Here is a 27,933-nt window from a genome sequence, read left to right as displayed (position 1 = left end):
CTTCGTTGACAGACAGGGCCCTTGACCAATGAAGTGCCTCGGTTGAAGGAAGTTTCCAGACCACTACCATAAATGACCACAAGCTCATATAAACGGACCCCACCAGAGACCACGCGTTAGTCTTGTGTTGTCCAAGAAGCGGGTGTTTGGTGGGGAAGTGTTCACTGTAGAGTTGACGTGCAGGCCAAAGAAATTTCCTGGAGGACTCCAATGGTGAGTGATTACATCTTCTGGGTACCCTTGGGAGTTCTCGCTTTTCATGAGTGGGTTGATGCACGTTTTGGATTATCATTCAAAATCTTTCGGCTATCTTGAGTCTGAATTAGCTGTGTAGTAACGGAGCCCCCAACTGGTGTCTGAATACGTGTTATGTTGTGTTGCCAGAGTGCTGAACAGTTTCGGATAAAGTCCATTGGCGGTTGGGTCTTTCCTAGACAATTCTGGTTAAAATGAAGTTTGGAGCTTGTTGCCTGTCTAAGATAGTTCTTGGGGAGCTTTTGCGATGTGTAAATTGGCTTTGTTGGGCCCGATACGAAAAACTGAGGAATTACTGGGGAGTTGCAGCTGTCACGCATTTAATCTCTATTTGCAGTGGGTGGAAAAGGTTCTATCCGGTGTGGGGGCAGCAGGTGTGGGGTTCTGTGTGCTGCTCTGTGCGCTGCTGAGAGCGGGACCTGCCTGAGTGCTCTGAACATTGGAAGGAGGAGAATCCTGAGAGGTGGTGTAAAAGAGCGAGCAGAACAGACACGTGTGCTGGAGAACGGGGCTGAGGTCACCCTGGTACAAGCGGGTTTCCACCCCAGCGTTGCCCGAAATTGCAAGTTGGTGGCGGGTGCGGATTCCGAGGAGTCGGAGGCGAAAGCAGTTATAATGAAATGGAGACATTGGAGAGAAAAAAACGCGGTATTTTATTGACGTAGGCACGCGGGTTCGTAAGGCAGGAAGCCCCGAGCTGTTGTCTGTACAGCCCCAGGGACGGTCCCGAGCTCAGAGAATCGCGTATTCTGCTCTTGCGCGGAGCGGGAGGAGCGGGGGCTGAAGCTGCTGAGCGGGGAGGAGATAGGAGGATGCTGGGGACCCGGAGCGTTCTGATAGAAGTTCTGTCGGAGTTAGCGGGAGGAACGCAAGCGGCTGCTGGTAGCCCAGCAATGGGGAGGGGGCAGGGACGGGAAGGGATCCCCACGGCTGTACCGGCACACCCGGCCCCTTCGGCCGCTCCTCAGAGGCTGCCGGACGCTTTAAAAATAGATGTCCAGTCCTTCGGAGGTTGGATTCGGAGGGACTTAAAATGGGCGAAACCCTCGAAATGCGGCAGTACACGTGCTCACCGGGCAGAAGTGTTACGTGATACAGCACGAGAGCAGGGGGTTCGGCAGCCCGAGAACCGGAGACATTCCGCGGGGGGCAGCGGGGCATGGGCCGCGGGGGTGCCCGAGCGCTGCCGCATGAACGGGCCCCTCCCGGGAGCGCGAGGGGAGCGCCGATCGCCCCTCAGCCTCTCTGAGGTGGAACATACGATCCAAGAGACAACGAATTGCGAGGGGGCAAAAGCCGCTTTGGCGACTGCACCCCCCAACCTCGGGAGGGGAAACTTAATTAACCCCTTCACGCCTCTGCGGGGGGGAGCAAAATTGGTTAAATTAAAAGTTGCGGATTGGGGCGTGAGCCACCCACCCTGCGTGGTAAACACTTGTCCATGATATTCCGATGGGTTCCAAGCAGATAAATTTAGAGGGGTTTCTGTGGGATTTTTGTCGATTAGGTTTTTTTTGTTTGTTTTTAGGATTTGTTTGTTTTTTGTTTTTGTGTTTTTTTGGGGGGTGTGTTTTTGTTTTGTTTTTTGTTTTTTTTTGGTGTGGTTTTTTTTTTTTTTTTTCCCCTGGGTTTTTTGTTGTTTTCTTGGGGTTTTTTTGGTGTTTTTTTTTTTTGGGGGGGGACTTCAGGGGAGTGGGGTTTTTTGGTGTTTATTTTCTGGTGGGTTTTTTTTGTGGTTTTACGGGGTGAAAGCTGCTCTCATTATGGCTTCACAGCTCGCTACTGCAGCATTCAGACTTCGCAGTTCGTTCCCTTGCAGCTGCAGCCTCAAGAAGTTGCTATAGCATTAGAACTTGGCAGCTTGGTCCTGCGTTGCTGATATCCAGAAAAACCCATACTCATGATAACACCTCCTGCTGGGTGCAGCACAGCAGGGTGTTACAGAGATGGTCTTGATAATCAGATGCACTCATTTGCCCTATAATTTTCCAGTTTGACCAGTTTGTAAACTGGATGGATGGTGGTGCCTCATTATTATCAGGAACTGAATAGCAACACCCCAACCTTTACAACTGCCATCCTGACATAACTCCAGTTGTGACTGCAATACAAGCAGCAGCAGCCCATCTGTGGGTGGCAGCCTTAGATGACAAAGATACTTTTTTTATGATTTCCCTAAAGAAGGAGGACAAACCCCAATTTACCTGGGAAGGGAGACACTACACTTGGAATTGTCTTCCACAAGGGAATAAACCAGGAGTGTCAAACTCATTTTCACTGAGGGCCATGTCAGTGTTGTGATTGCCTTTAAAAGGCAAAATGTAACTTTAGGAGTGTATAAATTTAACTACTCCTATATTTTTATATAGTCCTAGAATTACATTTGGCCTTTGGAAGGCAACTGTGAGGCTGAAGTGGTCCCTGGTGAAAATGAGTTTGACACCCCTGGTATAAACACTCCCACTATTGTGCACAACACCCTGGCTGTACTCATTAACACTGTGAATGTGCCAGCAGGCATTCACATATGTCAATCTATAGATGAGATCTTGGTGGGTGGAGACAAAAAGAAACAGGTTGAGCAGGTAGCTGAGACTGTCCAGAGCTCACTGACTAAAACTAAACTACTCCACCTTCTAAATGCCAAGGTTCTGGTCAGGAAGTTAAATTCCTAGGAGCCTGGTGGATAGAGGGAGCTATTTTAGTACTGATGATGATCATACTGTGTTGGCTATTGAGAGGGGTCAGACCCTGAACAGCAGAGCAGAGTTGCAGCAGCTATTGGGCACATTGGGGTACCGGAGAAGACACTTATTGGGATTTTCAGGGATTGCCTGCACTCGGTATGACCTGCTTTGGAGGAACAGAGATGGGATCGGACCTCACAGCTTTGGAGGAACAGAGATGGGATCGGACCTCACAGTGTGCAGAGGCCCTTCATGTTTTAAAAGATGATCATAACAGAACACACTCCACAGCCACAGTGGTTCAAGATTGGGCTTGAGGGTAAGGTATTGAGTGCTTTATACACCATATTGCTCCCACGCCAGCAGGATAGTTGATTGGGCTAATGGTCTGATTAAAAAGTGTACTGATGTCTCACAGCCCGGTTGGGACACTGGGCTAACACAAGCAGTCGTCATTGTTAATGACTGCTGGGGGACTTACGGAAGCCCCAGAATCGAGGCATTTTGTCCCAAGAGGCCACCAGTAGACAATGTTTCTATACCAAACAATGGAAAGGACGAACCTCTACTAAAAGCACACATGGGCCAACCTGTCAGGGTGAAATTACCTTCTGTCAGTATTGTGCCCATGACCCTGGGAAAACTGAGAGGCTTATATGCCTGGGAAGCTCTGAATGGGAGTGGGAAAACTCATTGTATTTGTGTCTGGTGGATAATGCCAGACTTGTAACACAAAAGATGAATTTCAAAGCCTAAGTTTTGTTTCTTCTTACAGGACAATGGAAAAATGGACAATCTTGTCACTTCTTCTAGCAGTGGTGGCAGTGACCAGTGTGGACGGTTTGAAGTATGACAGAAGCCTTGATACTGCAGCAAAGGTTGACAATATTTATGGCCAAAGCTATCGATAAACTGGATTGTGGGCAGCTATTGTAGCTGTCCAGATAAGGAAACTGTCTCAACCTTTGAAACAAGTTCAAGGTTATTGATGCAGATGATGATGGCAGTGGCATAATGGAACTTCAAGATACAGAACTAATTTTGTGTACCTGCCAAAGGGACTTGGTAAAATGACACTACCTCTGTTTTTGTGGCTACATCTCAAATATTCTATCTTCTAAAAGTGAATGTGTCAAACCGGACAAGGAATCTTTGCCCTTAAATGCACCTGCGCAGAAGAGCTATTAATGTATTGGAAAAAATAATGCAAAATACTAGTATAAACTAGAGTGCTAGAGTGCGTGGAGTCTTGGACGTGTCCATAGACAAGGTCTCCATCCACATATCTAATGTACCAATGCTGCTTCAGGACTAAATGAGGTGAAGGAAGCAGCAAAGGATTCAGGCAATTAATGCCACACTGCGGACTAATTGGGTGGAAGAAGTTTGATGTTTGGTTTTTCTTCGCCAGGGTGGCTAACCAGCCTTCTGTGACCTTTGAATAGTGCTTACCTACTTACCTGTTGCCACTGATAATTGTTGCTATAATTTTGTTGTTGGTTAATTATTGATGGTAGTTATTGATTACTGATTGTGTTTGTAATGGTTGGAAGGTGACAGGGAAATGCTGATACACAATGGGCATTAAGACTTGGGAAAGCTGTGCTTCCTTTTAACTTCAGAGGCAAGAGGTGACTGCACCACTGCTCTGAAGAGACCAGTTGAATCATGACTCTGATCATGGGGTGGATTTGTGGCAGGCGCACTGAAGTAAGATGCGATGAATGCAAATGCCGGCAGGAGCTCTTTGAGCACGATGGGTGGGCCGGGCGAGAGTAATGAGTCCAATTCAATATGAATTCAACATCAGTACTCTTTAATGAACTCTTAACAACACTGGATATCAATGTCCCCAGACCACGTTTTTCCAAGCCTTATATACTCTTTACCCAAAGGCCATGCGGCAAGCGCAGGCTACAACTGGTTACACTTGCTGTCACTCTTCCCCCCCCACTATGGTGATTAGCTGCAGGGCACTATTCACGTACTGTTCATGCGCAGCAGCGACGCCCCTCCTGCAGCCTGGGTGGAGGTCAGACCAGCTTCTGTTTACTTCCCTTCTGTCTTTGGTGTCTCAGGGAAAACCTTCCATGTAGCACAGCCACATCAGGCTCTGGCTTGTTCACAGCACACAGCCAGAAACTCTCCACAGTGCACCTCCTGCTGTCCCACTCCCCCCGCACCTCAAAAAAAACCCACCAGAAATTTCTAGACAGTAAACCACTGTGGTCACGTATACACCCCTTGGTCAACAGACAGGGGCCTTGACCTTCCTTCTGTTGAGGGAAGTTTCTAGACCAGTACCATAAATAACCAGAAGCTCATACTCAATGAGGGTATAAATGGAGCCCACCTGAGACCCCCTTTGAGTTGGTCTTCTCAGAGTGCAGCTGTGGTCAGAGACTCTCCTCCTTAGACTGGGACATCATCTAAGGAGATTTCCCTGAGGACTAAGACACCATGCCTTGTGATTGTATCTTCTGGGTACCCTTGAGAGTTCTCAGTTTTTTGAGTGGGTAGATATGCGTTTTGAATCATCATTCTAAACTTTTGGGATACGTTGAGTCTGAATCAGCTGTGCAGTAACTAAACTGGTATCCCAGTATGTGGTTTAGGATGTTGTTGGAGTGCTGAAAAATTTTGGATAAACCCTGTTGTAATAAATTTCGACTCGAAATTAACTTCAATAGTAGAAATTTATTCCCGATGGATTTCAACGCAATGAGCAAAGACGTGCTGGGTGGCTGGGGAGTCTCTGCTCCTCCAGTGGCGCACACGGGAAAAACTTTTTCCGAACTTTTTATAGGGCCGAGAGTCCCGGGTTCGTTGCTCAGGGTGTCACATCACTTGTTCTTCCTGCAAATGTGTCTTCCATCTTCTCACCTACCCCTGCCCACCCCCACCTTTAGAGGATCGAACATTTAAGGCAATTGCATAACAAAGGGCAGGGGCTTCCCGTGTTGCACAATAACCCCTGAGCGTTTCCTTTTAAGAAGCTTTAATGAACAAACATCTCTAACTCTTAGAATTGTTTATTACACTGTTTCTAGTTGGTTCTCTGCTAAAAAATTCTGGTTAGAATCAGTCAAGTCTGTTTAGAACTTACCACCTGCCTAAATTGGGGTGCTTCTGTGACAGATGACACTTGGATTGTTGGCTCCATGCTGGCTGTCTTGAATCACCTCCCTGTGCTCCATGTGCCATAGGATAGAATAGAACAGATGAGTGCAGTTGAAAGGGGCTTAGAGTGATCATCAGGTCCAACTGCCTGATGGCGTCAGGGCTGACCAAGTTCAAGCATGGTACTATGGGCATTGTCCAAATGCTTTTTAAACGCCGGCAGGCTTGGAGCATCAACTGCCTCTGTAGGAAGCCTGTCCCAGAGTTTGAACTTCTTCTCTTGGTAAACGCTTTTGATGTCCAGTCTGTACCTCCCCTGGTGCAGCTTTGAACTATTCTCATGTGTTGTATCACTGGATACCAGGGAGAAAAGATGAGCATCTCCGTCTCCATGCTGCATCCTCAGGAAGCTGTATGGCAGGGGTGTCAAACTCATTTTCACCAGGGTGTCACATGAGCCTCACAGTTGCCTTCGAAGGCCCAAATGTAATTTTAGGGCTGTATAAATGTAACTACTTCTTAACAGTTAAGTGAGCTGTTAAGGAGTATTTAGACTTACACAGTATAACCTTACAATCAGCCCTTTGAGGAAAGTGGGCAAGATTGTCCCTGTCCACTTGGAGCTTCAATAGATGAAGTTTATGCTGGAAAGCTGTGACTAGACAAGCCTGAAGTCCTTAGCTGTTCCTCACAGAACACTGCTTCCAGCTTTGTTGCCCTGTGGTCACATTTAAGGACCTTGACTGGATGCCAGGTACCACCAAAGCTGCTCTACCACCCCCTCAGATCCCTCTGGGAACTAACCAATGTTTCCATTTCATCCTCTTTGTTTCTCATACTTAGTGCATTTGTGCATAAGCATTTCGGGTACATTCTTGAGCCATCTGTTCCCCCAGGAGCAGTTGTAAATGTTCCCAGAAGCACTACCGCCCATGGGTGATGCCATACTAACCCTCAGTTTACCTACTGCAATGCTGTTGGTATGTGCTCCCTGCATCCATTCTAGTCTAAAGCTGTCTTGCTCAGCCCCACCGGTTCCTGCCCCAAGACACTTCACCCGCTGCCCACCCTGCATTGGGACAGGTGCATCCTGTCAGGCCCCAGCATACCTTGCCTCTTGAAGGCTCTTCATGGTTTAAAAAACCCAAAATCTTGGTATAGGCCAGGTATTGAAATTCTGGGCTTGCTCCTGGCTTCTAGGAGGATCTGTTCCATGGTCTTCCCAGGCACACCTTTCACTAGATAAGGTTCCCAAAGCCCCAGCCAGCCTGACCTTGAACACTTGCAGGGATGGGGCATCCACAGCTTCTCTGGACAGCCTGCTGCGGTGTCTTGCCACCCTCATGACCAGAGGCAGTTCTGTGTCTTCTTCAGCGCCTTGGCCCCTCACCATCTCAAAGGCCCTGGGCTGGGCCCACACCCAACACATCAGTGTCTTTCCTGGACTGGGGAAACCAGGAGATGACAGTGGAGTGCAGGTGCAGTCACCAAAGTACTAAATGAGAGGAGGAATGTGTCTTTACTGTTAATTTCTTGGTTTATTGTTTTCATAGACTCACAGAATGTTAGTGATGGTTGGGCTGATGGTAGGGCACTGGCTGTGTGCTCCTGCAGTGCCATGGTGATGGTGTCATGGAGGGAAGCCCTGGCACGATGTAGTGGTGCTAGGGTGGCCATGCTGGAGGTAGATCCACTTCCATGGGTTCTTCTTGGTCTTCAGGTGGATCCACCTGCATGGGCTCCATGCCATCAGGCACATGAGTGATGGCCATTGCTACCATGCTGCTGATGGTGTGCTACCTCCTTTTCCTTTGTTTCTGCTGCGTGTCTCTGCTCTCTCATGCAAAAGTGGGCAGCCACTTACCTTGCTGAGGTGGAACCCATTTCTTCCAGTCATTCTTGGAACCTGAGGGGCTTGAAGCTCAGTGAATTGTGAGATGGCTGCTGCGGTGTCTGTGTGTATAGGGCCTGGAACAAATGGTAGTGAGGTAGCTCATGACATGAGGAGGTCACTGTGATGGGGATGCATGTGGTGAAATGTGGCTGTTCTGTCAGCTGGGGGGCCTGTGGCCTGAAAGATGGCCTCATGTGGGAGAAGGTGGAGGGTTGATGAGCTGAGAACCTCTTTCCTAGGAATCACTCTCCTGTACCCTCCTGCTGCCCCTTGGGCACAGGGACTGCTCTCCCTTCCCCTTGTGTGCCTGGGTCCAGCCCCTTCCTCATCATCCCATGCTTGGGCTCCCCTGGACAAAATGGTGACAAGAGTGTTCCAGGAGGGTCAGGGAGTCTTCAGTGACACCCCACCAATGCAGCTCCCCACAAGTTGCACAGCCCCTGATTCCTGACAGTGGCTGAGAGGGGTGAAGCACCTGGACATTCTGCCAGGAGGAAAGGGAGGCACAGCCATCCTGCACAAGGATTCCCAGCACTCCATAAAAGAATTCTGATTGCCAAGTCTTATGTGGGCTCTCCTTCCCTGTCCCCTGGTTCTGGAGTGTGGGGAGGTGCTGTCTCCTCTGCACAGAGCCCCAAGGGAGAAGGGAAGGCCTGGCATCTTTTGGGCCACTGTGCTGGTGCCGTTTGAGGAGTGTGTTGGAGACCACCAAGGAGGTCCCTGGGGCCTGGAAGTTTCAATCTGAGGTTCACCCTCAATCTCTTCTATACTTCTAAGGACAAACTTTATTGCTGCTGGTGTTTTTTTTTTTTGTTTGGTGCTTTCTTTTAATCCCCAGGAATATTTTCAGTGTTCTGCAACATGAGGTATGGTTCAATTCCTGGATTCGTTTGGGAGTTTCACCACAGCTATGGCAAAGACAAAACAGAATGTTACAGTCTTGCCCACATGCTTCATGGAACACAACATAGATGAGGCTACTGGGCCTGCAGTGTGGCATAAGCTGGGAAATGGGTGGTAGGTTGGGGCAGCATATTAATTTTGTGGATTTTGGCTACGGCAGTGTCTTGGGCATACAGCAGCAGCAATGACAGTTAAGAAAGAGTCACATCTATGACTAGGGTCTGTTCTGCTATCAGTTAATGTTCAGGTAAGAGCAAGAAGGCATACTTTCTCCTCCAACCTCCTGGTGATGTCATAAATACATAAACATTTGATTAATTTTTTTATCTGGTAGCACACAAACAGATGTGCTTGAGAAAGAAAAGATATTTTGTAAACTCTGGGAGGACAGGAAAAACGAGGACTGTTGCTTCAGAATCTGAAAGAATCACAAATAATCTGAACCAAATAATCTGCTCCAAGATACCAGTCTCCAAAAACAAGGACAAAGCACTGTTGGCAATGTTGTGGTAAACCATGATAAGACTACAAGAAAGAGGGCATCAGGTAGATGATGTGACTGATTGTTACCATGGGAATGGAATTGGTACAAATTGCTGAGCACAGAAGTCTTCATCGGGAACAAAAAACACACAAATGACAGTTTATAACCTTTACCTTCGTCATCTAGATAACATCCGCTACTGTCCCTATTACTCAAGTCCTTTTGTGTTGCGCTTTCTCAGTGTACCTGTTTCATTGAAATCACTGGCTTTTTGCCTTTTCAGTGCTGCATTTTCATTTTCTGACTCCACAGACAGATCCTCTTGGGTAGACTCTTCTGCTTCACTGCAGCTCTCAGAGTGGAACCCAGCGTTCTCTGCTATGACAGCAGGATCATCATCATTGTAACAACAGCAGCACCCCTCAGTGCTCTGGCTGTGATGAAGGTCTCCTTCTTCTTCACTGGTGCCAGTGACCTCGTCTTTTTTCTGCATTAAATCATGATCTCCCCTTGCCATGGTGAGATCAGATAGAGTTTGATTGCACAGATGCTCCTCATCTTCCATGCCCTCCATTCTTTCTGCCAGCTCTTCTGCAGAGGGCTGGCTCAGGTCAGGGTAATCTACAAAGATTGTGTCGTGTTTGCGCTTGAAGCAGTTGGAATTGTCATAGACAGGATAGGTTTCCTCTGGATAACCTTAGGAATAAAGTGATATGCAGCTTGAGATGTTACCAGCATTGAAAAGCAGTACTGACTTCAGTGATGGATACACAAGGTTGTTAGAACAGTTGTTCTTAGCATGGGCAGTATAAGTGTCACCTATTTAATACCATGTATATGTCAAAGTATTAAATTCTTGGCAAGAATGTGCAAAACATGACTTCTTGGGATATGAGAAAACTCCACTTACTTTTAGGGACCCGGGATATCAGTTGTGACTTCTAGGGGAGTGAATTACCTGAGTTTTGCTGAAAGCTATGGCAGCTGAGTGGTGAAAATTGTGTGTCTTAGATGTTAAACGCTTTGTTTGTTTCTGTCTACAGATGGGTTCATAATTTGGAGACTTCTGCTATAAACAGATATATCGATGACTTCGTGCATTTCATTTTAGAAACTGTATTACGTACTTAAGAAAACAGAGCTTGAGGTCACTTTTATTATGCTGTATGTTTTGAATAATTTTTGAAAGCTTCTTAAAGAGCAAGGAATTAAGTCTGCATTTGAGCAGTTCAACTAGGATATCTTGAGAACGGATGTATGTAACAAGTAAACAGCAAACAATGAAAAGGACATGAAAATAAAGGATTTTTAAAAGCCTTCCTGGAGTTGACTTTTACAATATTTGAGCAAACAAAGCATATTTGACTAATCAAAAGTAAAGTGTAAGTTAACCAAAACATAACTGATTCTTACTTCCAAGGGTTTTATCATTTTTGCATGAAAATCAGCCCAGCAAAATAAACCTCCAGCAGCAGATGGTGCATATGTGAATATTCATATGCCACTTCCGGCAGCAGATAGTGTAGTGTTTACACTAAAGGAAATGCTGGATGCCTCAAAATCTATTTTCTTTCTATTATGTTTTGCAAAACAAACCACCTCTTGGAAAGTTTTGAACACTGCTGAAAATGCAGGATAGTTAGGAAAAAAATTTGAAAGGATGTGGGACTATAATCCTTATTTGATTTGTCTCTTCAGGGTAATGGTAAGAAAGGCTCTTGCTCACCTTCCCAGTCTTCCATGTAAGGAGCTTCTTCAGCTTCCTTCTCAGGAGAGATGCCATCTATGAATTTTCCTTCTTTCATAACTCTGGTAATTTCTCGGAGTTGCTGAAGTAACCTTTTCTCGTGGTCTGTTGTAACATTTTGAGTCCTGCTAGAAAATATTAGACACCAGAATTCAGTCCGCTATTACTACAAACCATTTGAACCCAACTGTTCGATCCACCCTAGCAGCACAGTGTAAAGAAATGTGGCTGCAAGTGTGATCACTACTCAACATCTGCACGTCATCTGCCCTTCAGCTTGGCATAAAGGTGTAGCCATTCATGCAGAAAACATGCAAAATTAGGTGAAGGAAGGCAGGTACAGCCAACGTGACAGCAAGATGAAAGCAACACCCAAGTAAGAGTTATGGTACTAATGACGCTACAGATAGTTCTGGCCTCTTAAAGAAAGTTAAGTGAGAATTAGAGGGCCATTACAAGGAAATGTAGTTCAGAACCTGTGCTACGTTTGAACAGCTGCTGTGGCTGAGCAAAATATCTCGCACAGATTTTAGTCTCAAGAGTCTAATTCCTAATTGTGAACATTAAAGGTATTAGATTTGCAAGGCCTTGGTAAGAAATGTCAGCTGGACAGATCATCTAGAATTGAAGGGAGAGCAGGAAATGATTGACAATCAGATTAAAAGCAAACTATGGTTTTGACTGGTTCGGCACTGCTGATTCTAGTAATTACAGGTAATACAGTTATTACTGTTGTAACAAAAATACTTCCTATAGATAAGATAATGTAGTCATTACATGTTTTTCTCTGGAAAAAAAGTATCCTAACGATCTCATAGACAAGTATTTGGAAGGTGGTCTGAACTCTGTAACTCAGTAGGTCACTATAAGAAAGATACTGGGTGTATTTAGGGATGAAAATTGTTCTGACTGTTGTGCTTGTTTCATCTTGAGTTTGAAGTTGTTGATCAGATGTTTGTAGAGGACCAAGGCACTGTTCTGGTGTGCTTATGAATTTGAGGCAGGATCTGTTGCCCTGAGTTACGCAGAGAGTGGTCCTGGGCATGTGCTGTGCTGTGATACTACGTGAGGTCAGATCATCTCTGGTGACCTCCAGACCATCTGACAGATAAGCTCTAAGATTAGACAGCTGCTCAGTGAATCGTAGGGGTGAGATGGAGAGAGGGGAGCTGGAAACGGGTTAATCACTTTGGATTTAGGTGATTAGTATCTACTTAATCCTTGTTTCAGATACCTGAATTCTCATAAACTTGAAAACTTGCAGTATCCATCCTGTTTTTCCTCAACTGTTGTGACTACAGCAGCAGTTGAAGAAGCTGCTGGTGTGTGGGATGGTGATCAAAATGCTGACCCTGGACTCAATTTTGTGCACTGCTGCACAGACAGTTGCATGTAACTGAATTTAGCAGGCCCACTGGTTTCATTAGCAGCTACCCAGATTAAACTGTTCAATTGAGATCACAAGGCTAAACATCACTTCTCCGTTTTTCCCAAGGGGCACTTTGCCACACAGTTTGAAAAGCTGATAGGGTCCCAGCGCCATTCAGAGTTTGCACTAAGTCCCTTCAAGCTGCAGTTCCACAGAACACGGGAAAGTGTAAGACAGAGGGACAGCATCTTCTCAAAAGCCTGGGTAATGCAGATGTAGAATTTGAGATGTGAAGGAAAAGGTTTCATCAGCTAGCTGCCTTTGACAGGAGCTGTAATAGAACTGCCAAACTAATCCTCCTTGTGTAGACGAAAGTGTCTATAATTTGAATACATATCACCTGGATAAAGACAGAGAGGCCTGTGTCAGCACAATGGGAAGATACGCTAGCTCAGATAACAGGATCAATCAATGCAGCTGCATCACTGTGGCATTTCATATAGGAAAATTCCTAATATGCTGGATACTTTCATTAGAAATCACTACTGTGTTATTGCAACACAAGGTCTCTATACTTCAGAGTATTCCTCCTCCAGATACCTTAGTTACAAGACACATTTCCTTGTAAAGGCGGAGAAACCCAAGCCCATGCACCATCTCTGCTTCATTTAAGGTCTCTGTGCAAAGACCTACTGTAGGATGCTGGCAATGTGTAATGTATCTGGCTGCCTTCATGTGGGGGAGGGTGCCAAGGTTAGAGGACAACAGATGAAAAAGGTTTACAGTGTACGAAATGGTCATTGTTTTTATTCTATGTGTTTGTAGTTCCAACACAGTCATTACTTTTCACAGTGGCAGTGCTTATGTTTTATAGACACTGAAAGTGCTCGCCAAAAGGTAAAGATTTGTTATGCTGAGATTGGAACATTTCCCAAAGAGCTGTCATGGCTGCAGTGAAAATCCATAATCTAACATGGGATCCAAGACACATCAACCAGTATTGTTTTGCTTCATGATCTTAATCACTATTAAAACACAGCTGTAGCCCAAAAATGATGCCCTACAGAGTACAGCCTTTCTCTATTCTCAGTATCACATTTGCTCAGATTATGGTAAAACAAGTAAGTTTTTCTAATTGACAGGCTCGTAAACAGGACTTTAAAAACTGGTAACCGAGCTGTGCTATTTCCACCTATTCCATAAATTACCTAATTAAAATCTTAGAAATTTAGTGTTTGTTGTTTTTTTTACAAGAGTATTGTACAGTACTCCCATGGAGAAAAATATTTACAAGTTATAAAATGATTTCAAAATACCAAATTTTACAGACAGTAGTAAAAAGAATATGGGTAAGACATCTGTGAGAATGGGTAGGGAAAACTTTTTGTACCCATAAAATCACTGTCCCAACACTGAAACAATCTGCTAGAAGCCTGGAAGTAAAGCAGTATGCATGCTTTTAATGCAGAGAGCCCTATGTAACCATCAATCAAGACTATTTCTGAATCATCACATTGCCAGTAAGGCTCCTCATTTCTGCTGAGAGATACTGGACTATAAAGGTCTACATTTAAAAACTGGAGATACAGAGGTGCCCTTACTGATAGAGATGTGATGATAAATTACAAACATGCATAATTTAAATTTATAACCTGTTGAAAAGAGAGCTGGGAAGAGTGCTAGATTTTCTCCAAGCTGTGAATCATTATATCCTTAGGTACTATTTACCTGTGTGCATTAGATAACAGTTCAGGTTTGGTTACGTTGCCGAGGACCCAGCCAGGTAGTTTGTTCTTCTACTTGCTTTCTTTACCTTGCCTCTAATCCCTGCTAAAACACGCCAGGCCTTACTAAAAATATCTGTACTTCTACTTTTTGAAAGTTTTGCATTGCTGCAAGGGAGTTGCTGTGCTTAGGGCTGTAGCAATTCCAACTGGCGTGCTGGTTTGGAAGAAGGTCTCCTTGGTTGGGTTGGAGGTTGGTCTTCAAGCCTCATTAAAAAAACAAGGCAAATCCAAGTTTCCACGTCCCTACCTTCTACAGCACAGGGGTGGATAATACCAGCTATCCCATCTGAGAAAACCAGCTAAGAGCACTGGGAGGTGTTCCCACCACACTTCAGTCAAATGCTTTTGAAAGAAAAAGAAATGAGCAGGACAAGCCACAGCAAGACACTTGCTACAGAAGAAACCAGAACAAAATCACACAGCATGATATATATTATTCATTTGAAAGAGGTTTTGTTTTTATGATACAGCATTATCTGAGAATAAACCGTCCCTCCAAACTCATTTGGATTTCAAAATCGATGTTTTTTGAGTAAAACATACAAAATTAGAACATTTTTGGATACTAAGGATCTTCACCAGAAGGAGAAATTCAGGATGAATCCCGGAGCAGTTCAGCTGGGAGGGGAACACTCCTGAGCTCCAGTGAGGGGACACTGAGGCACGAGCTCAGCCCTCAGCATTGTCACACCGTGTGTTGCGGTGACACATCGGGTTTTGTGACAATGCAAAATATGTTATTTGGTTTGGTTACTAATCACTTGGCAGCCTGGGAGTCGCTTTGCCATGTCTAGTATAACAGGCTGTGGTTTCACCTAGGGTCTTTCAGCACTAGTTTAAATTTGATACCAGTTACTTCTCTCTGGCTTTTCTGTTGTAAGGATTTCTGTTTAATTGCATATTAATAAATAGAGCTCAAGTAAGTTTTGTTCTGTTCTTCTTCCCTTTTTATTCATATCTATCAACATCTAGATTGAATAAGCCCAGCATGGTACTCCGTGCTCTAATTACACTTTCTAACCATATGTGTTATTTTAAGACATGCATCTAGTATTATGGAACTTAGTGAGTATTACAGTGTAGATTAAGAAAGCCTCGAAGTCTGCGTTATTTGAAAAACAGCTGTTTGCTCCATCTAGAGGTGCTTTTCCTCTTCTCTTTTAAGAGGCTACATACAAAATTCTTTATTAGATTATGATTTCCCCTGAGGTCTTTAGGTCCATCTATATAAATAGTTCGGTTGAACAAAGAAAGGAAGTTCTACTAAATAAAGGCTCTGAGCCAGTAACATGGAGTGGAACAAATACTGGATCAGACCCTAAACCCATTTTCTCAGTAAAAAATACCCTGTCCTGAGAGTCAGCACAATACCTGGGCAGCTCATAAACTTATTTCTGGCAGCTTAAATGTACATGTAGAGCATTGTGTTAGCTCTCCAAAACAGACTGATCCAGACAAAGTTAACATGTTAACAACCTAAAGAGCTATTTTTTGTGATTGCAAACATGACCTCAGTGTTCATAGTACTTAAATTTTCAGATGCTGCAGTTATGCATTGTCCTATTGCTGTGTTGTTACATTTCTTATGAAGAGCGTAGACTTGTTTCCGGTGTTTCTTTATAACGTAGAACAGTGATCTCAGATCTATAGCAAACATTCGTAAACATAATAAATTCTTAAATCCTGATTTTACAACTCTTTTTATATCTAGAAGCAAATGCATGGATTTACTCGTTACAGGGTGGAACTAAGTTGTGGAAGCAGATGATTATACAATTATGCCCTTAAATATTTTATGGATATTCTAGCAGGCACTTACATAAATTATAATGGCATTTCTGTTTAGAAAAATAATTTGTAGAACTGGAAAATAACATCAAACGAATGTGTGTCTTAGGAATCATTCATTGGGTCACATAAGGTTGTTTTATATTCTTTAAATGTAGACGTTTTATTTTCTGTTTACACATATATGTTGTTATTTTCCAAATAATGCACTGTACAAAGTATGTGGGAGGTTAGAGATAGTTGCTTTTCTGTTTAAGGAAAACTAATTTGGAAAAAATTATTTATTTTAAATATGGATTCTAAAAAGAGAAAACCTGCAGAACAAAAAGCGTGATGTGCAAAATCAGATTTCTACAATTTGAAGTAGTAATAAAAATTCTATCTTAATATAGCCAATGCAAGGAAGTGTAATTTTTAATCAGAGAAGACTCTCCTTAAAAAGCTGTAATTTGAAACATACCTGTCAGAGTTGGGTCCTACTCTGTTCATTAATTTTTCCATAGCTTCTTCTGTCTCTCTCAGTTTTTCCTGGAGTTGCGTGAGCTCATAGTCAGCTGTAAAACAAAATGCCAAGGTCTGTCAGTAGGAGCTTTGAAAATGTATCCCTGTCCTGTTAGCACAGGCAGCATATGCTGTACCAAACCAAACTGACTGAGGCAACTAAACCATGCGGCTTGAAGAGTTCTACCTACTTGTCCTGGTATAAGAAGGCAAAGACTATTGCCAGTGTAATAGGACACACAGAAAGCACCTTCTTTCCAAGGGTCCTGAGCAACCTTCCAATAAACACAGTGAGTGGGGCACTGTGTATAAGTGGAGATTAAAGTCAGGGAAAATACCGTATCTTTCTTCCTAAGGAAACCATAGTGTTTTACTGTCTACTATGGAATTAATAGTTCTCATGGAATTTCCCTGTTAAATCCTTGGGAACAGAGACAAAAGGTCACTTGAGCATTTTCTAACAAGTCTAAAGTTTGAAAAAACACATCTTTATCAAAGAGAATAAAGTTCATGGGCTCGATGGCATCCAACCCTGCAGACGTGTGCCAAGGCAGGCAGCAAGTGCCCTGTCTGTCTGGGGAGCAAAGAGTTGCACTCCTTGCAGAAAATGTTTCCATAGTACAGCAGTCAGCACACATGCACGTACATGCCGAACATCCATGCTGGCTTTGATTTAGCCAGAAATGTTAACAGTGAAGATACAACAGCATGGATGTCAACAAAAATGCTTGAGTGCTTTGTTTGGCTATTGTGGCTCGCACTCAAAATCCTGTAGCTGAGACTTCATTTTGCCCAACTGCAGAACCAAATGGAACCAGCCTGGGTTAGTTAAATATTCAGCTGCTCCAGGAACACCCATTTAAGCAGCACAAAAGCACAATGGAACTCCAACAGAGTAGGAATGGAGAAAACCATCCACAAACATCCTGCTTTTGGAAAGTTCTCTGTTCTGCAGAGAATGTCATTGCTCAGTGTATCACTGATGTAACTATTTTGCATGTCTGAGACTTTAGAAATATGGGAAGGGCAAAGACAAACGAAGTTACTCCCTCCAAGTTACTGCTAAGTGGTTCCTGGTCCTGTGACTTGACCCCTGCTCTGTTACAACTTGAAATGAATGCTTTAGGAATTCATACAAAGAGCTCTAGAAAAAAGCAGAATAATTTTCATCACTAGTTCTTTGGGTTATAATGGTGGTAAATATTTAACTTATTGCAAAGTTAGATTCTCTTACCAAGCATTAGAGAAAAAAATATAATTAGCATTGCTAATAAATTGCGCCAAATTGCCAGGCACAATGCAGTACAAGTGCACTAAAAATGCAGTCTATAGCACCGAGTGCATTAGGTATTCATAATATACACATTAATGTCAAGGTAATCACAGCTATGTTGAAAGAATTACCTTACTGCTAGCACTTTCTATAAAGCCTTAAGTACTTTTCTTTCCTATTACAATTTAGCCAGCTAAACACAACACCGTTAAATACTGTTACCGTAACTACTCATCCAGTATTCAATAGCAGCCTTATTAATTTATCTAAGAAATGTCTACAAATAGTTGAATCTATCCCACTGATGTTTAGGTAAAATCACAATACCATTTCAGAATACCATTTGCTTTCTCATCAAAAATGAGCATTGCGAAAGGGGAAGGGAAAAGTAGGGAAGTGCCTGGTGATGGCTAAGAATTCAGAAATTAAAGCTAACTTTTAATAGTATCTTTATATACTATTACTAGAATATTACGGATTATGGCATAATTATAGATGGACATCCTATTACCTGTTTTTAATCATTAGCTACATAGCTTTCTGCAAATCCGTACAGTTAATTCAGTGAACCTCATAAAAAGCCATTGCTTCCAGGGGGCTTGAGATTGGGCTGCTATCACAGAGTCTCATCAGCCGAATGAGATTATAAAGTAATTCACTTTAACGCTTGCTCACTCCAACACAAAAGCTTCCAGCTTGTTCTTTACAAGGGGAAGAACAGCAGCTTTATGTGAAGAACGTGAAGAACTCGGACTGTGCCTCTACACAGTCAACAACGGCACGGATACAACTCAATTCCAACTCACTGATTTTCCTCTTGGTGTTCCCAGGTGCAGCAGTTGGGCATTTCCGCTCTCCAGCACTCGTTTTTCCCTTGGAAGCCAACTGATGAGTAAAAAAGACAACCCCTGGTATGAGTTACAGCAATAGTAATATACTAATATATAAGCCTCAAAGGCAACAGAAAAAAAGGATAGAAAACTGAAATATGCTAGAAAGCAACCACAGAAAAGTATGCCCAGCAGCAAAACCAGACAACCATGAAAGATGCCTGGGAGATTTTGCCAGCTGAAAACTCCTAAAGGACACACTTGGAACAAATTATATTTTTAAGCATAGTGAAACCATAACTAATAAAAAATCACATTTTCATTTTAGAATATATATCTACTCTGGCCTGATCCTGTAATTCTTCTGTGTATAGGAAGGGAAAAGAAAACCAGAGCATTGGGTAATTACTGTGAAATAAAGGACAGGTTCTGAAGGAATTACATGTGACCCCACTTTTGTCTCTTGCAATGTTTTCTGCCATTATTGCTTATCAACTTTGTACCTGCAGCAAAGATACTGGTTGGCCCTATACAGAAACTGCAGACTATCTATTTCTTTTGTCTTACCTGTGTCTGATCAGCTCACCCAATTCACGCTGTTCTTGCCTCTTGTCTGTCCAGAGCAGGCTGAATCGTTTGGACACTGCTCAGTCAGGATTCACCCCCCACTCAAAGGAGAGAACATTTCCACCAGTCCACTTCTCCCTCTTCCCACACAGCTGACTGTCATCACTTAGATGCCAGTCGCGTCTACGTAACAAAACGCTAGGAAAGTTCAAGTGTGGAAGACTTGAGGGGAATTTGGGCTGAGCTTTTTTAAACTAGCTTTCAATCAATTCCTCAGCTGGGGTAGCAGTAATTGTACTCCCTTCTCTCCCACTTCAAATACGTAACAACACATGACATATACAGTATACATAATATGTAGTTATACATAATAGAAAATAATACTATGTATATAATCAAAATTAATCTAACATTGTTCTAGACATACACATTTTCCAGGGGAAAAAAAATCCTTAAAAAAACATGAAGAGTTCGAAGGCCAATACAGGATTTCACACACAGAATCACAGAACCACAGAATGTTAGAGATTGGAAGGGATCTCAAAAGATCATCCAGTCCAATCCCCCTGCCGGAGCAGGAACACCCAGATGAGGTTACACAGGAAGGTGTCCAGGTGGGTTTTGAATGTCTCCAGAGTAGGAGACTCCACAGCCCCAGTGGGCAGCCTGTTGTTCCATCCCTGTGTTTTCAGCTACCATCTTTGTAATAGCAAAACCCACAGGATATCCCAGTCTTTCAACCACTAGTCAAAGGTCCTGCATCAGCATTTTTTCTGAGCAAGACTGATGTGGAACCAGGTACAGAAAAGGGACTATCATTTCTGTTTTGAGGGGGTATGTAGCTGTTTTTTGCTCTGACTTTTCAGTTCATGTTGGTCTTACCTTAAATAAAATGTACAGGATATATAAGAAGATGCCAAATCCATATATAGGGATAATCTGTCCCACAAGACCTCTCCCAGTTCCACCAGTGCTTCCACCACCGCCTCCACCTGCCTTGGCTTTGGCAACTGCTTCAGCCAGGTGAGACCTTGGAAAATGAGGGGCAGCTCGGCTGTCGGGAGCGGCCTGGTAATGCATCCTGGGTGGAAAGCGACCGAGTTTCCCTGCAAAAAAACCACACGATTATTTTTTCTTCTAGTACCTCTCACCCTTTTTCATGCAGCCTAAAACTGCAGCAGCAGGCGCAGCTGACCTCTTTTCTTCTAAATGCACCACCACTGATGAATAAAGTTGTTGGACCCGAAGGGTAAGTCTGTGAACTCAGTCCTCAGTGATTTACTATACACAGTACTACAAGTTAGGTATGCACAATTACTCTCTTGATTTTAAGAAGTGAAAAAGCTGGCAGGGCAATTAACAAAACATGGAGATTAACAGCTATATACTTGTCCAAAGACCCTGTGAATCAGCATCCCTAACAGGATGAAAACCCCAACTCTTACTTCTGGTTCTCTGTTCAAAAAATGTATGGGTTTTCTGCTGTGAGCCTCATCGTTCAATATTATGCAAAGCCTTTCGATACTACACAAAGGTATGTTGATGCATAAACCACTACCCATCTAGTATCCCAATGCACAACTGCAGTGGTCACACAGTACAGATTTTCAGTTATTGCCATAAAACATAGCATTTTACCTAAGGAGTAATGAAAGATAAAGAAAAGTGGTGGCACCTCAAACTGTCTTAAAATGGCACTGGGTACAGTGATGTAGGAGGAGATTGAATACAGGTTGGGACATACGCTCTTAGGCATTTTAAAGGGAAATGAATGGTTTCTAGCCCTAAGGAAGGCAGAATTTAAAACAAGAAAAGGGAGTCAGCATAAATGGAAGCATAGATACTAGAGTAATGCTGGAGAGAGACAGAAATGATGCTGTGGACAGTTTCATTCAACTGAAAGGCACTAGGATCTGAATGAATCTAAGCTCATGCAGTTACTCTGTTTTCTTGCTGCCTTCAATTCAACATTTTTGCCACGAAATTCACTGTTTTCATCCTCTCTGTATTTGCCATCCTGCATTCTGTCTCCATACACAGCTTGGACTTGCCCCTGCACTCCCTTCCACCGTTTGGGACTGAACTGAACGACTCGGTGAGTCTGGCGGTGGGAAGCGTTGGATGGAAGCGCAGGAGCCAGGGGTGCCAGGCCGGCTGTAGCTCAGCTGCAAAACTCCCTCTCTGGCACGGGCAGCAGGAACGCCAGGCAGGCAGCATGCACTTGCGCAAAGAAAATTAAAACCAGGGTTGAAATGGCACTGAAAAGAGCTAACGTTACTGCTCAAAGTACCCAGCTGCAAATATTTTTATGAGAAGCAAGACGAGAGACAATGAGATTAAATTAACATTTTCTCTTGTTAGGAAACACTGTCATAGGTGGCTAAACTGAGCACAGAAAATTACAGTAAATACATATTAGGAAGGAATATCAATAATTCATGGAGTTCCACTACTAAAAACACGTTTTCTGTTAGGTGATGGCATCCGTTGAGTGCTGTAGGCTTTAGTGAAACTGCCCAGTTATACCATCACTGACCAAAACTGCTCTCAGATTAGCTCAGGCTTGACTTTGAGGAAGCTGTTATCATGCACTTTAATTTTAGTGAATTATTCAAAATCTGTGATGGAAAGCAATAACGGCATCTTATTTACAAGCAAGCCCCATTGCTCCAGCAGGAATGCCTTGTAGCAGTAGGTCACTGGGGATACAAGTCTGATGTCATGTAGAGAGCAGTATCGCGGAGGCAGGGATGAAACAGCAGGGTAGACAAACCTTTGCAAAACATCTTACACTCATGCAAATATAATTTACTTAAAAAAGATAAAGCAGAAAATAACTGACAAAGGTGAAGCTGTATTTAAAGGGAATAGCTTCCTAAATTATCCGTAAGGCCTTGTTTGTGCTTTAAAAGATTCAATTCAATTAATCAGGCCAAATGGACACACACTAGTAATTTCATTATCAAAGTAGTTTATAGGGGAATTTCATGGCTCCTAGTTCTTAATCTTCCCTGTTGATTTTTAAACTTTTATAATAATTTACTTCTTTTTTTAAAAAAAAATGTTTTTCATAGCTTTTTATTGTGAACATCCCATACAAATTATAGATGAAATCAACAGCACAGGCAACTTAAAAGCAACATATGCAAAACGCTGTCGAATACACAGCACGTAAGTGGAAATGCATAGCAATTTGGATGCCACTGTCAATTGACATACCTTGTCCTATTAAAAAACCCGACACCCTTGCACAGTGATAAGTGACACAAACCACTTTGAGATGGAGCCAATGACATGCTCTCCATCAATAAAATCAAGTGACAGGTGAGCACAGAAGGGCATTTTTCTGTGCTGTGGGAAGGGAAGAGCACCAGCCTCAAGCTCTGAAGGGTGCCAGAGTCCTGTTCTGCTTTTGAAACATCTCTGAACTACCCTGTGACAGCCCGAGAGCTTCAGGCAGACCTGATTGCTGCATGTGATAACTCCACCAAATACACCCCATCTGGCTTTGTGATCTCTTTACCTAAGGTTTATCGAACACGTCTAATAGCTTGCCAGTTTAATGCTTTAAACCAACTTTGCACACCAGCTACAGGGCAAGAAGAGCATGCTTTGTCTAATCCTGTCCCCTCAATAGTTTTTAGTCCAGAAGTAAAATTATGCCCCTCCTAATGTTTGTGGTTTTTAACAGAGTGTAGGTTTCTGAATGTAGAATTGTAGTCCTTAATAGCAGTATCGTGTTAGAATTAGTGTTTTGTTTAATCTTTTGACAATACTCAACTGGAAAAAGCAGATCTTTAAAAGTGTATTTATAGCATAACTCATGCAACAGCCAACCAGCTGATAATATTCAAACCATTCAGTTACCTTTTTTCCAAGAAAGCTGTTATGTGTTCTACCTAATGGAGCTTAGGAATTGCTACTGAGCCCAACTTGACTATTTATAAACTTCTTTAGACAAGTTATTGTATAATTCATCATATTGTTATTGTATAATTTATCAACTCATAGTCTAGCTAATATGTCTTTCTGCAACATCTGACCAGTTGTAAAATACTGGGATACATACATACACGTATAATAAGAAAATAATTTGACATACAGGAAGAACTTAAAGGCTGTGCATTAAATTTGCACTCCATCCATCAGATTTGGATACGTGATTTCATTTATACAATGTGCATGTTCTTCAGACCCCAGGAAGCGTTAGGAGGAGGGTCGGAAATGGGAAATGGCAGTCTGGGAAGTGTGTGTAACCTGTCCAAGCTGGCAGCAAAGCAAAGGATGCGGTTCTCATCGCTCCTCACATCTCGACCAAGCTGCTCCCTCGGAGGACAGCACCCACAGTTCTTATGCTCTGCAGTAGGCACTCTGCCTTTTTTCTTGGTTTCTGTCTCAAAACCATGGTTACACTGATTTGGTTTGGAAATGCTAAGATTGCGTGGTTTTTCCAAGTAGGACATTTACTGTTCCTTACTGTGCATGCAAACCCAACCAACCAAAAAAACAGACCAAGAACAAACCAGCTAGATGTTTTGCAAAAGCTTTAACTGGAAGCACAGGTGACAGTGGGATACAGAACTATCCTCCTGCCTCAGCAATGCCATTCCAGTCCTCAAACCTGTCTTCAAACTGTACTCAGACTCCCATGTTCAGGGATGCTTATGTGCCATTTACATTTTCCTGATAAAATGTTCATCGTAGCGACCAAAAAACACCACTTTTTCAGACAGTCACAGGGATCAGAAATGGAATATGCTTCTGTGAGACCCATAACTCAAGAATTTTTCTGTTTTTTTCTCTCCTCTGTTGGACTTTATGTCTAAAGATGTGTGCTCTAAACAAAGCTTTTGCTAAGTAGTATATGCAAGACATCGCGCTCTGGAAGATGCCAATGATGAGGCATCCCTACTGACACCTTCGTCTCGGGACTCTTGAATCCATTTTGAGCCACTCTCAGCAGTGTTATCTTAATAAAACATTCATTTTCTCTCTCTCTGTCCAGTTAGATGAATTGGCCAAAGGGTTCTAAAGCTGCAAATGGGAACACACAGAGAGACACACAGACTCCATAATAAACTAACTTAAAATGTCCTCCAAGAAGTTTTTCTTGCATAGCCTCCACGTTTAGTATAATAGTTTAGCATAATCTATAAAGAAACTGTTTTCTTGATATTTAATCTAAATTATCTTTCTGGCTGCTGTATCATTTCTGCTGCTGTTCTCTAACACCTTCTAATTTTCCCCAACACCTCTGCTCACAGCCCAAGAAATGAATCCTTTCTATAACACTGCAAGTTCACATCTGGTTCATTGTTGAGGCCACTATTTCAGTATTTATTATACACTATCACAAGACCCATGTTTTTGTTTTACACATGCAGTCATCTATATTTTTCCCTTCTAAATCTTTTTATAAATCTGATTCTGGCAGACAGTGTAACATCAAGATGAGAATGGACAAACAGTATGCATTTATTCAGTTCTTGCTCTTTTACTGACATGTACAAAACAGCTCCAGCTGTGTTTCATAAGCACAACTTCAGAGTCCTACCCCAAAAAAGGTTAGAAGGAAGGACAGTTTTGAAATCCTTACTTTAAACCACTGCACCACTCTGTTTTTAATGGACACAGCCAAATGCTTGAACATCTTGTAGAAAATATTGCAGCTGAAGGTTAAAAAGGAAAACACAAGAACTACCCAAAATGGAAACATTGTAATTTTCTAAAGTGAATACACCTGCAGGCAACTGATGTGTGCATTGCACAAATCCACCATGGCCAAAGGCATTACCTGAACAGACTCATTTTTCTTGTAAAGCTGATGCCACGTTATCATTCATAAGAATGCAGACAGACTACACACCTCTTGTGATGGAGCTGTAATGTTTTTCTTACACTACCAACTTACAGAGTAGCTTTACAAAACATATTGCATATATTTATGAACATTGGACTTAAAAGTACTTTTCAAACTGCTAGTAGCTCTTTTTTCCCCTTGTCCAAAAATGTTTTTTTTTTTTTAAATTCTAACACTTGTCATGAAATAAACTAGAAATGTGATATATTCACAGTAAGTCTTTAATCAGAGTAAGCTCTTTAAATATGTTCTTTCATATACATGAACCTACTGCTGTGAAAAAGAACAACCTTCCTGTCTGAAAGAGAATATTAACTGCTACAGTATTATGCTCACCATTTTCTTAAAAGAGACCTCTGAAAATGGCTTTATTAGAGAAAACGCCATTCTTAAGCTTAAAGCCTGTTTCAATAAAAAGCCTTCTGGTAACATTGAATTCTAACAAATGGTAGTAAACTTTAAGAATGTTTTATTCAGAGGCATTTTGCCCCCAAGACTACAATAAGCACTTTATTAACTTCAAAAATGACATGATTACTTCAAGTTCCTGAAACCTCTGCCGGGTAACTGCAGTTACCAGCTCACTGAAGAGGATGACTAATGACAGAGATATGAATTCAACTGTTCAATCAAGATTTATTCCTCCGATAAAAAAAATAACTTCAGGTGAAATAAAGTTTGGTCTAGAGAGCAGGTGTAATGAAATTCTTGCTATCAAATTGAAAATATGGACTATAAACTCTCATCTGAAACGGATCAGCTGAAGTGAGGTATTACAGCCTCGGCCAAAGGCGAGTGCTGGGGTGCCAGAGGAGCATGCCGAGCACTCTGTCTGCACCAGGTACACGCTCGTTTGTGCTGTACTGTCATCTGCAGGGTGATGGCAAGAGTATTTATGCTACCTGTTGATGGTGGAAAGAGTATTTACGGTATCTATTTTAAGCATTTAACTGTGGCCTTGATTAGTCAGCTAACAGGTATGAACATCACATCACTGAAAATAATTTGGGTGCAAGGTGGTGTTTTTTCTTTTTAAGCTAATTTTTCTGTTAGATCAATTCAGCCAGTCCTGAAGCCAAAGGAAGAAGCACCACATCATTAACTGCCTACAACTGCACTGCTGTGGGAAAACCATTTGTCCAACTCCATCATCCAGCATCACTACAGAATCAGTCAGGAGCTGCTCAGGGGCAGAAATTAATGGAGAGACAGGTCCCACCTCCCAGAGCAGCTGCTCCCAGCCCCGTTTCAGGTGGGAGACCCCACAGTCCTCACCAAGCCCCCATGCTGGCTGCCAGGCCTTGGCAGAGCCACGCACCCTGCCCTCGCTGTGCTGCTCTTCATGTGCTATCAACAAAATCAGCTACCATCCAGGTTTTCAGTGTTAGAGATTATGGAATGAAACCATAAACCTGTACATCTACTGTGCTCGTGAACTTATATTCAAGTTCTTCAAGACCAAGCATACACACACAGAGCAACCATGGAAGCGTAACTGTTGTATATAAGTAATACATTTCAGTTCAACATAATGTTGTTTCAGCAGTAACTTTAGCCTGAATGTCCTTAAAAAGACCCTGGTCAAATGAAATAAATGTCACTGAAGTGCAGTCACGTAAGAACCAGGCTGTCGGAAGGATGCAGAAGATAAAGTCAGTGAACAGGAGCACCAGCGCAACCTGTAAGTTCTCTGTCCTTCCACCAGCCTCACCTCTGGCTTGTGGGCAGCCCTGGGCAAAACTTTTTCTGGTAATACCTGGGCTATGACAGCAGCTACTTCTGCAAAGTGCCTTGGGGACAAAAACCTGCAGTCAAAGGCAACAGGCATAAAAAGAATGGGAGGTGCTTGTATGAACCCATTCCTCTGGAACTTAAGAGGGGACATGCAGAGCGGGAGGGCAAGCAAGGACAGGATGGAGTCTAAATGAGTCAAGTGGCACATTTATTATGAGAATATGGTGCATGAAAGTCAAGTTTGAAATACTGGAGTAGGAAACTAAACAATGAAGATGATTCAAATGAACTTTTATTTCATATGCAACAACAAAAGCATTCTGTACAGAAAATAACAAAATAATGAAGCTTTCAACTAAAAAGTGATGCATCACAATGGAAAAAAAAAAAATGGTGTCTCTTTCCAGTAGCTTTAGTACCTCACTTACATAGGATAAAACGAAATTTGGACGATTTTAAACTATCTTGGAAGAAAAAGAAACAGGTAAATCGCAGTGAGAGCAATAAATTCAATCTTTGGACACTCCATTAAGGAGACAGCATGAGACAGTGAGGTGACTAACACCAACGGGAAGGATTAACTACACTACTTTTCCATACCAGGCAGCAGAGCACTTTCCAGACGCGCCGTGCACCCTCAGCACAGCCCCGAGCCGCTCAGGCACAGCCCGGGGACACAGCCCCGGGCCGCCGGGACCCGGCCCCGCAGCATCCCGGACCACAGAGTTGACAGGCCGGGCGGGCCCAGCGCGGCACCGGTACCCACCGCCCGGCCACCGCCGAGCCAGCCCCGCATTTTACGCCCGGCCCCCAGCGGCAGCCGAAACACGGCCCTCGGCGCCCCGGGACGGGGGCACCGGCGGCGAACAGCGGCCCGCCCTCGCCTCAGCGGAGCCGCCGCCGGCCGGGCCTGCAGCCGCCTCTTACCCTCGGGCGGCGCGGGCGCTGCGAGCGGCGCGGCCCCGGGCTCCTGCCTCCCGCCGCCCCGAGACAAGAAGGTCCGCGGCAGGAGGAGGGAAACGCAGAGCACCAGACAGGAGACCGCGGCCACCCGGCAGCACGTCGAGTACGCCATGGCGGCCCGCGCGGCACCGGTCCCGTCACGGCGCCGTTAGACAGTGCGCAGGCGCGCGC

At 43.3% G+C, this 27,933-nt stretch overlaps 1 protein-coding gene and 1 long non-coding RNA gene across 3 annotated transcripts; one reads left to right on the top strand and one right to left on the bottom strand.

Moving 5' to 3' along the window:
- The first annotated feature begins 95 nt into the window (after positions 1-95).
- Positions 96-10,660, top strand: LOC139828081 (uncharacterized). Its single transcript, XR_011739287.1, has 3 exons — positions 96-213; positions 3,083-3,261; positions 3,718-10,660. It is a non-coding gene; the product is annotated as an uncharacterized lncRNA (long non-coding RNA).
- On the bottom strand, positions 9,331-27,933 carry RIC3 (RIC3 acetylcholine receptor chaperone). 2 transcript variants are annotated; one of them, XM_065839970.2, is made up of 6 exons: positions 27,727-27,933; positions 20,088-20,311; positions 18,615-18,693; positions 16,495-16,588; positions 11,070-11,218; positions 9,331-10,039 (listed from the first exon to the last, which is right to left on the bottom strand). In XM_065839970.2, exons 1-6 carry the CDS (start codon positions 27,872-27,874, stop codon positions 9,552-9,554), a joined length of 1,182 nt encoding a protein of 393 aa, XP_065696042.1. In that variant the 5' UTR covers positions 27,875-27,933; the 3' UTR covers positions 9,331-9,551. The 2 variants fall into 2 exon arrangements, with proteins under 2 accessions (XP_065696042.1, XP_065696043.1); XM_065839971.2 differs by having other exon boundaries at positions 11,070-11,215.

This window comes from Patagioenas fasciata, chromosome 5 (genome assembly GCF_037038585.1).
Source record: "Patagioenas fasciata isolate bPatFas1 chromosome 5, bPatFas1.hap1, whole genome shotgun sequence".
In the NCBI taxonomy this organism is placed as follows: Eukaryota; Metazoa; Chordata; class Aves; order Columbiformes; family Columbidae; genus Patagioenas; species Patagioenas fasciata.
Note: the sequence above shows the minus strand (reverse complement) of the source record. Positions and strands in the feature narration are given on the sequence as shown.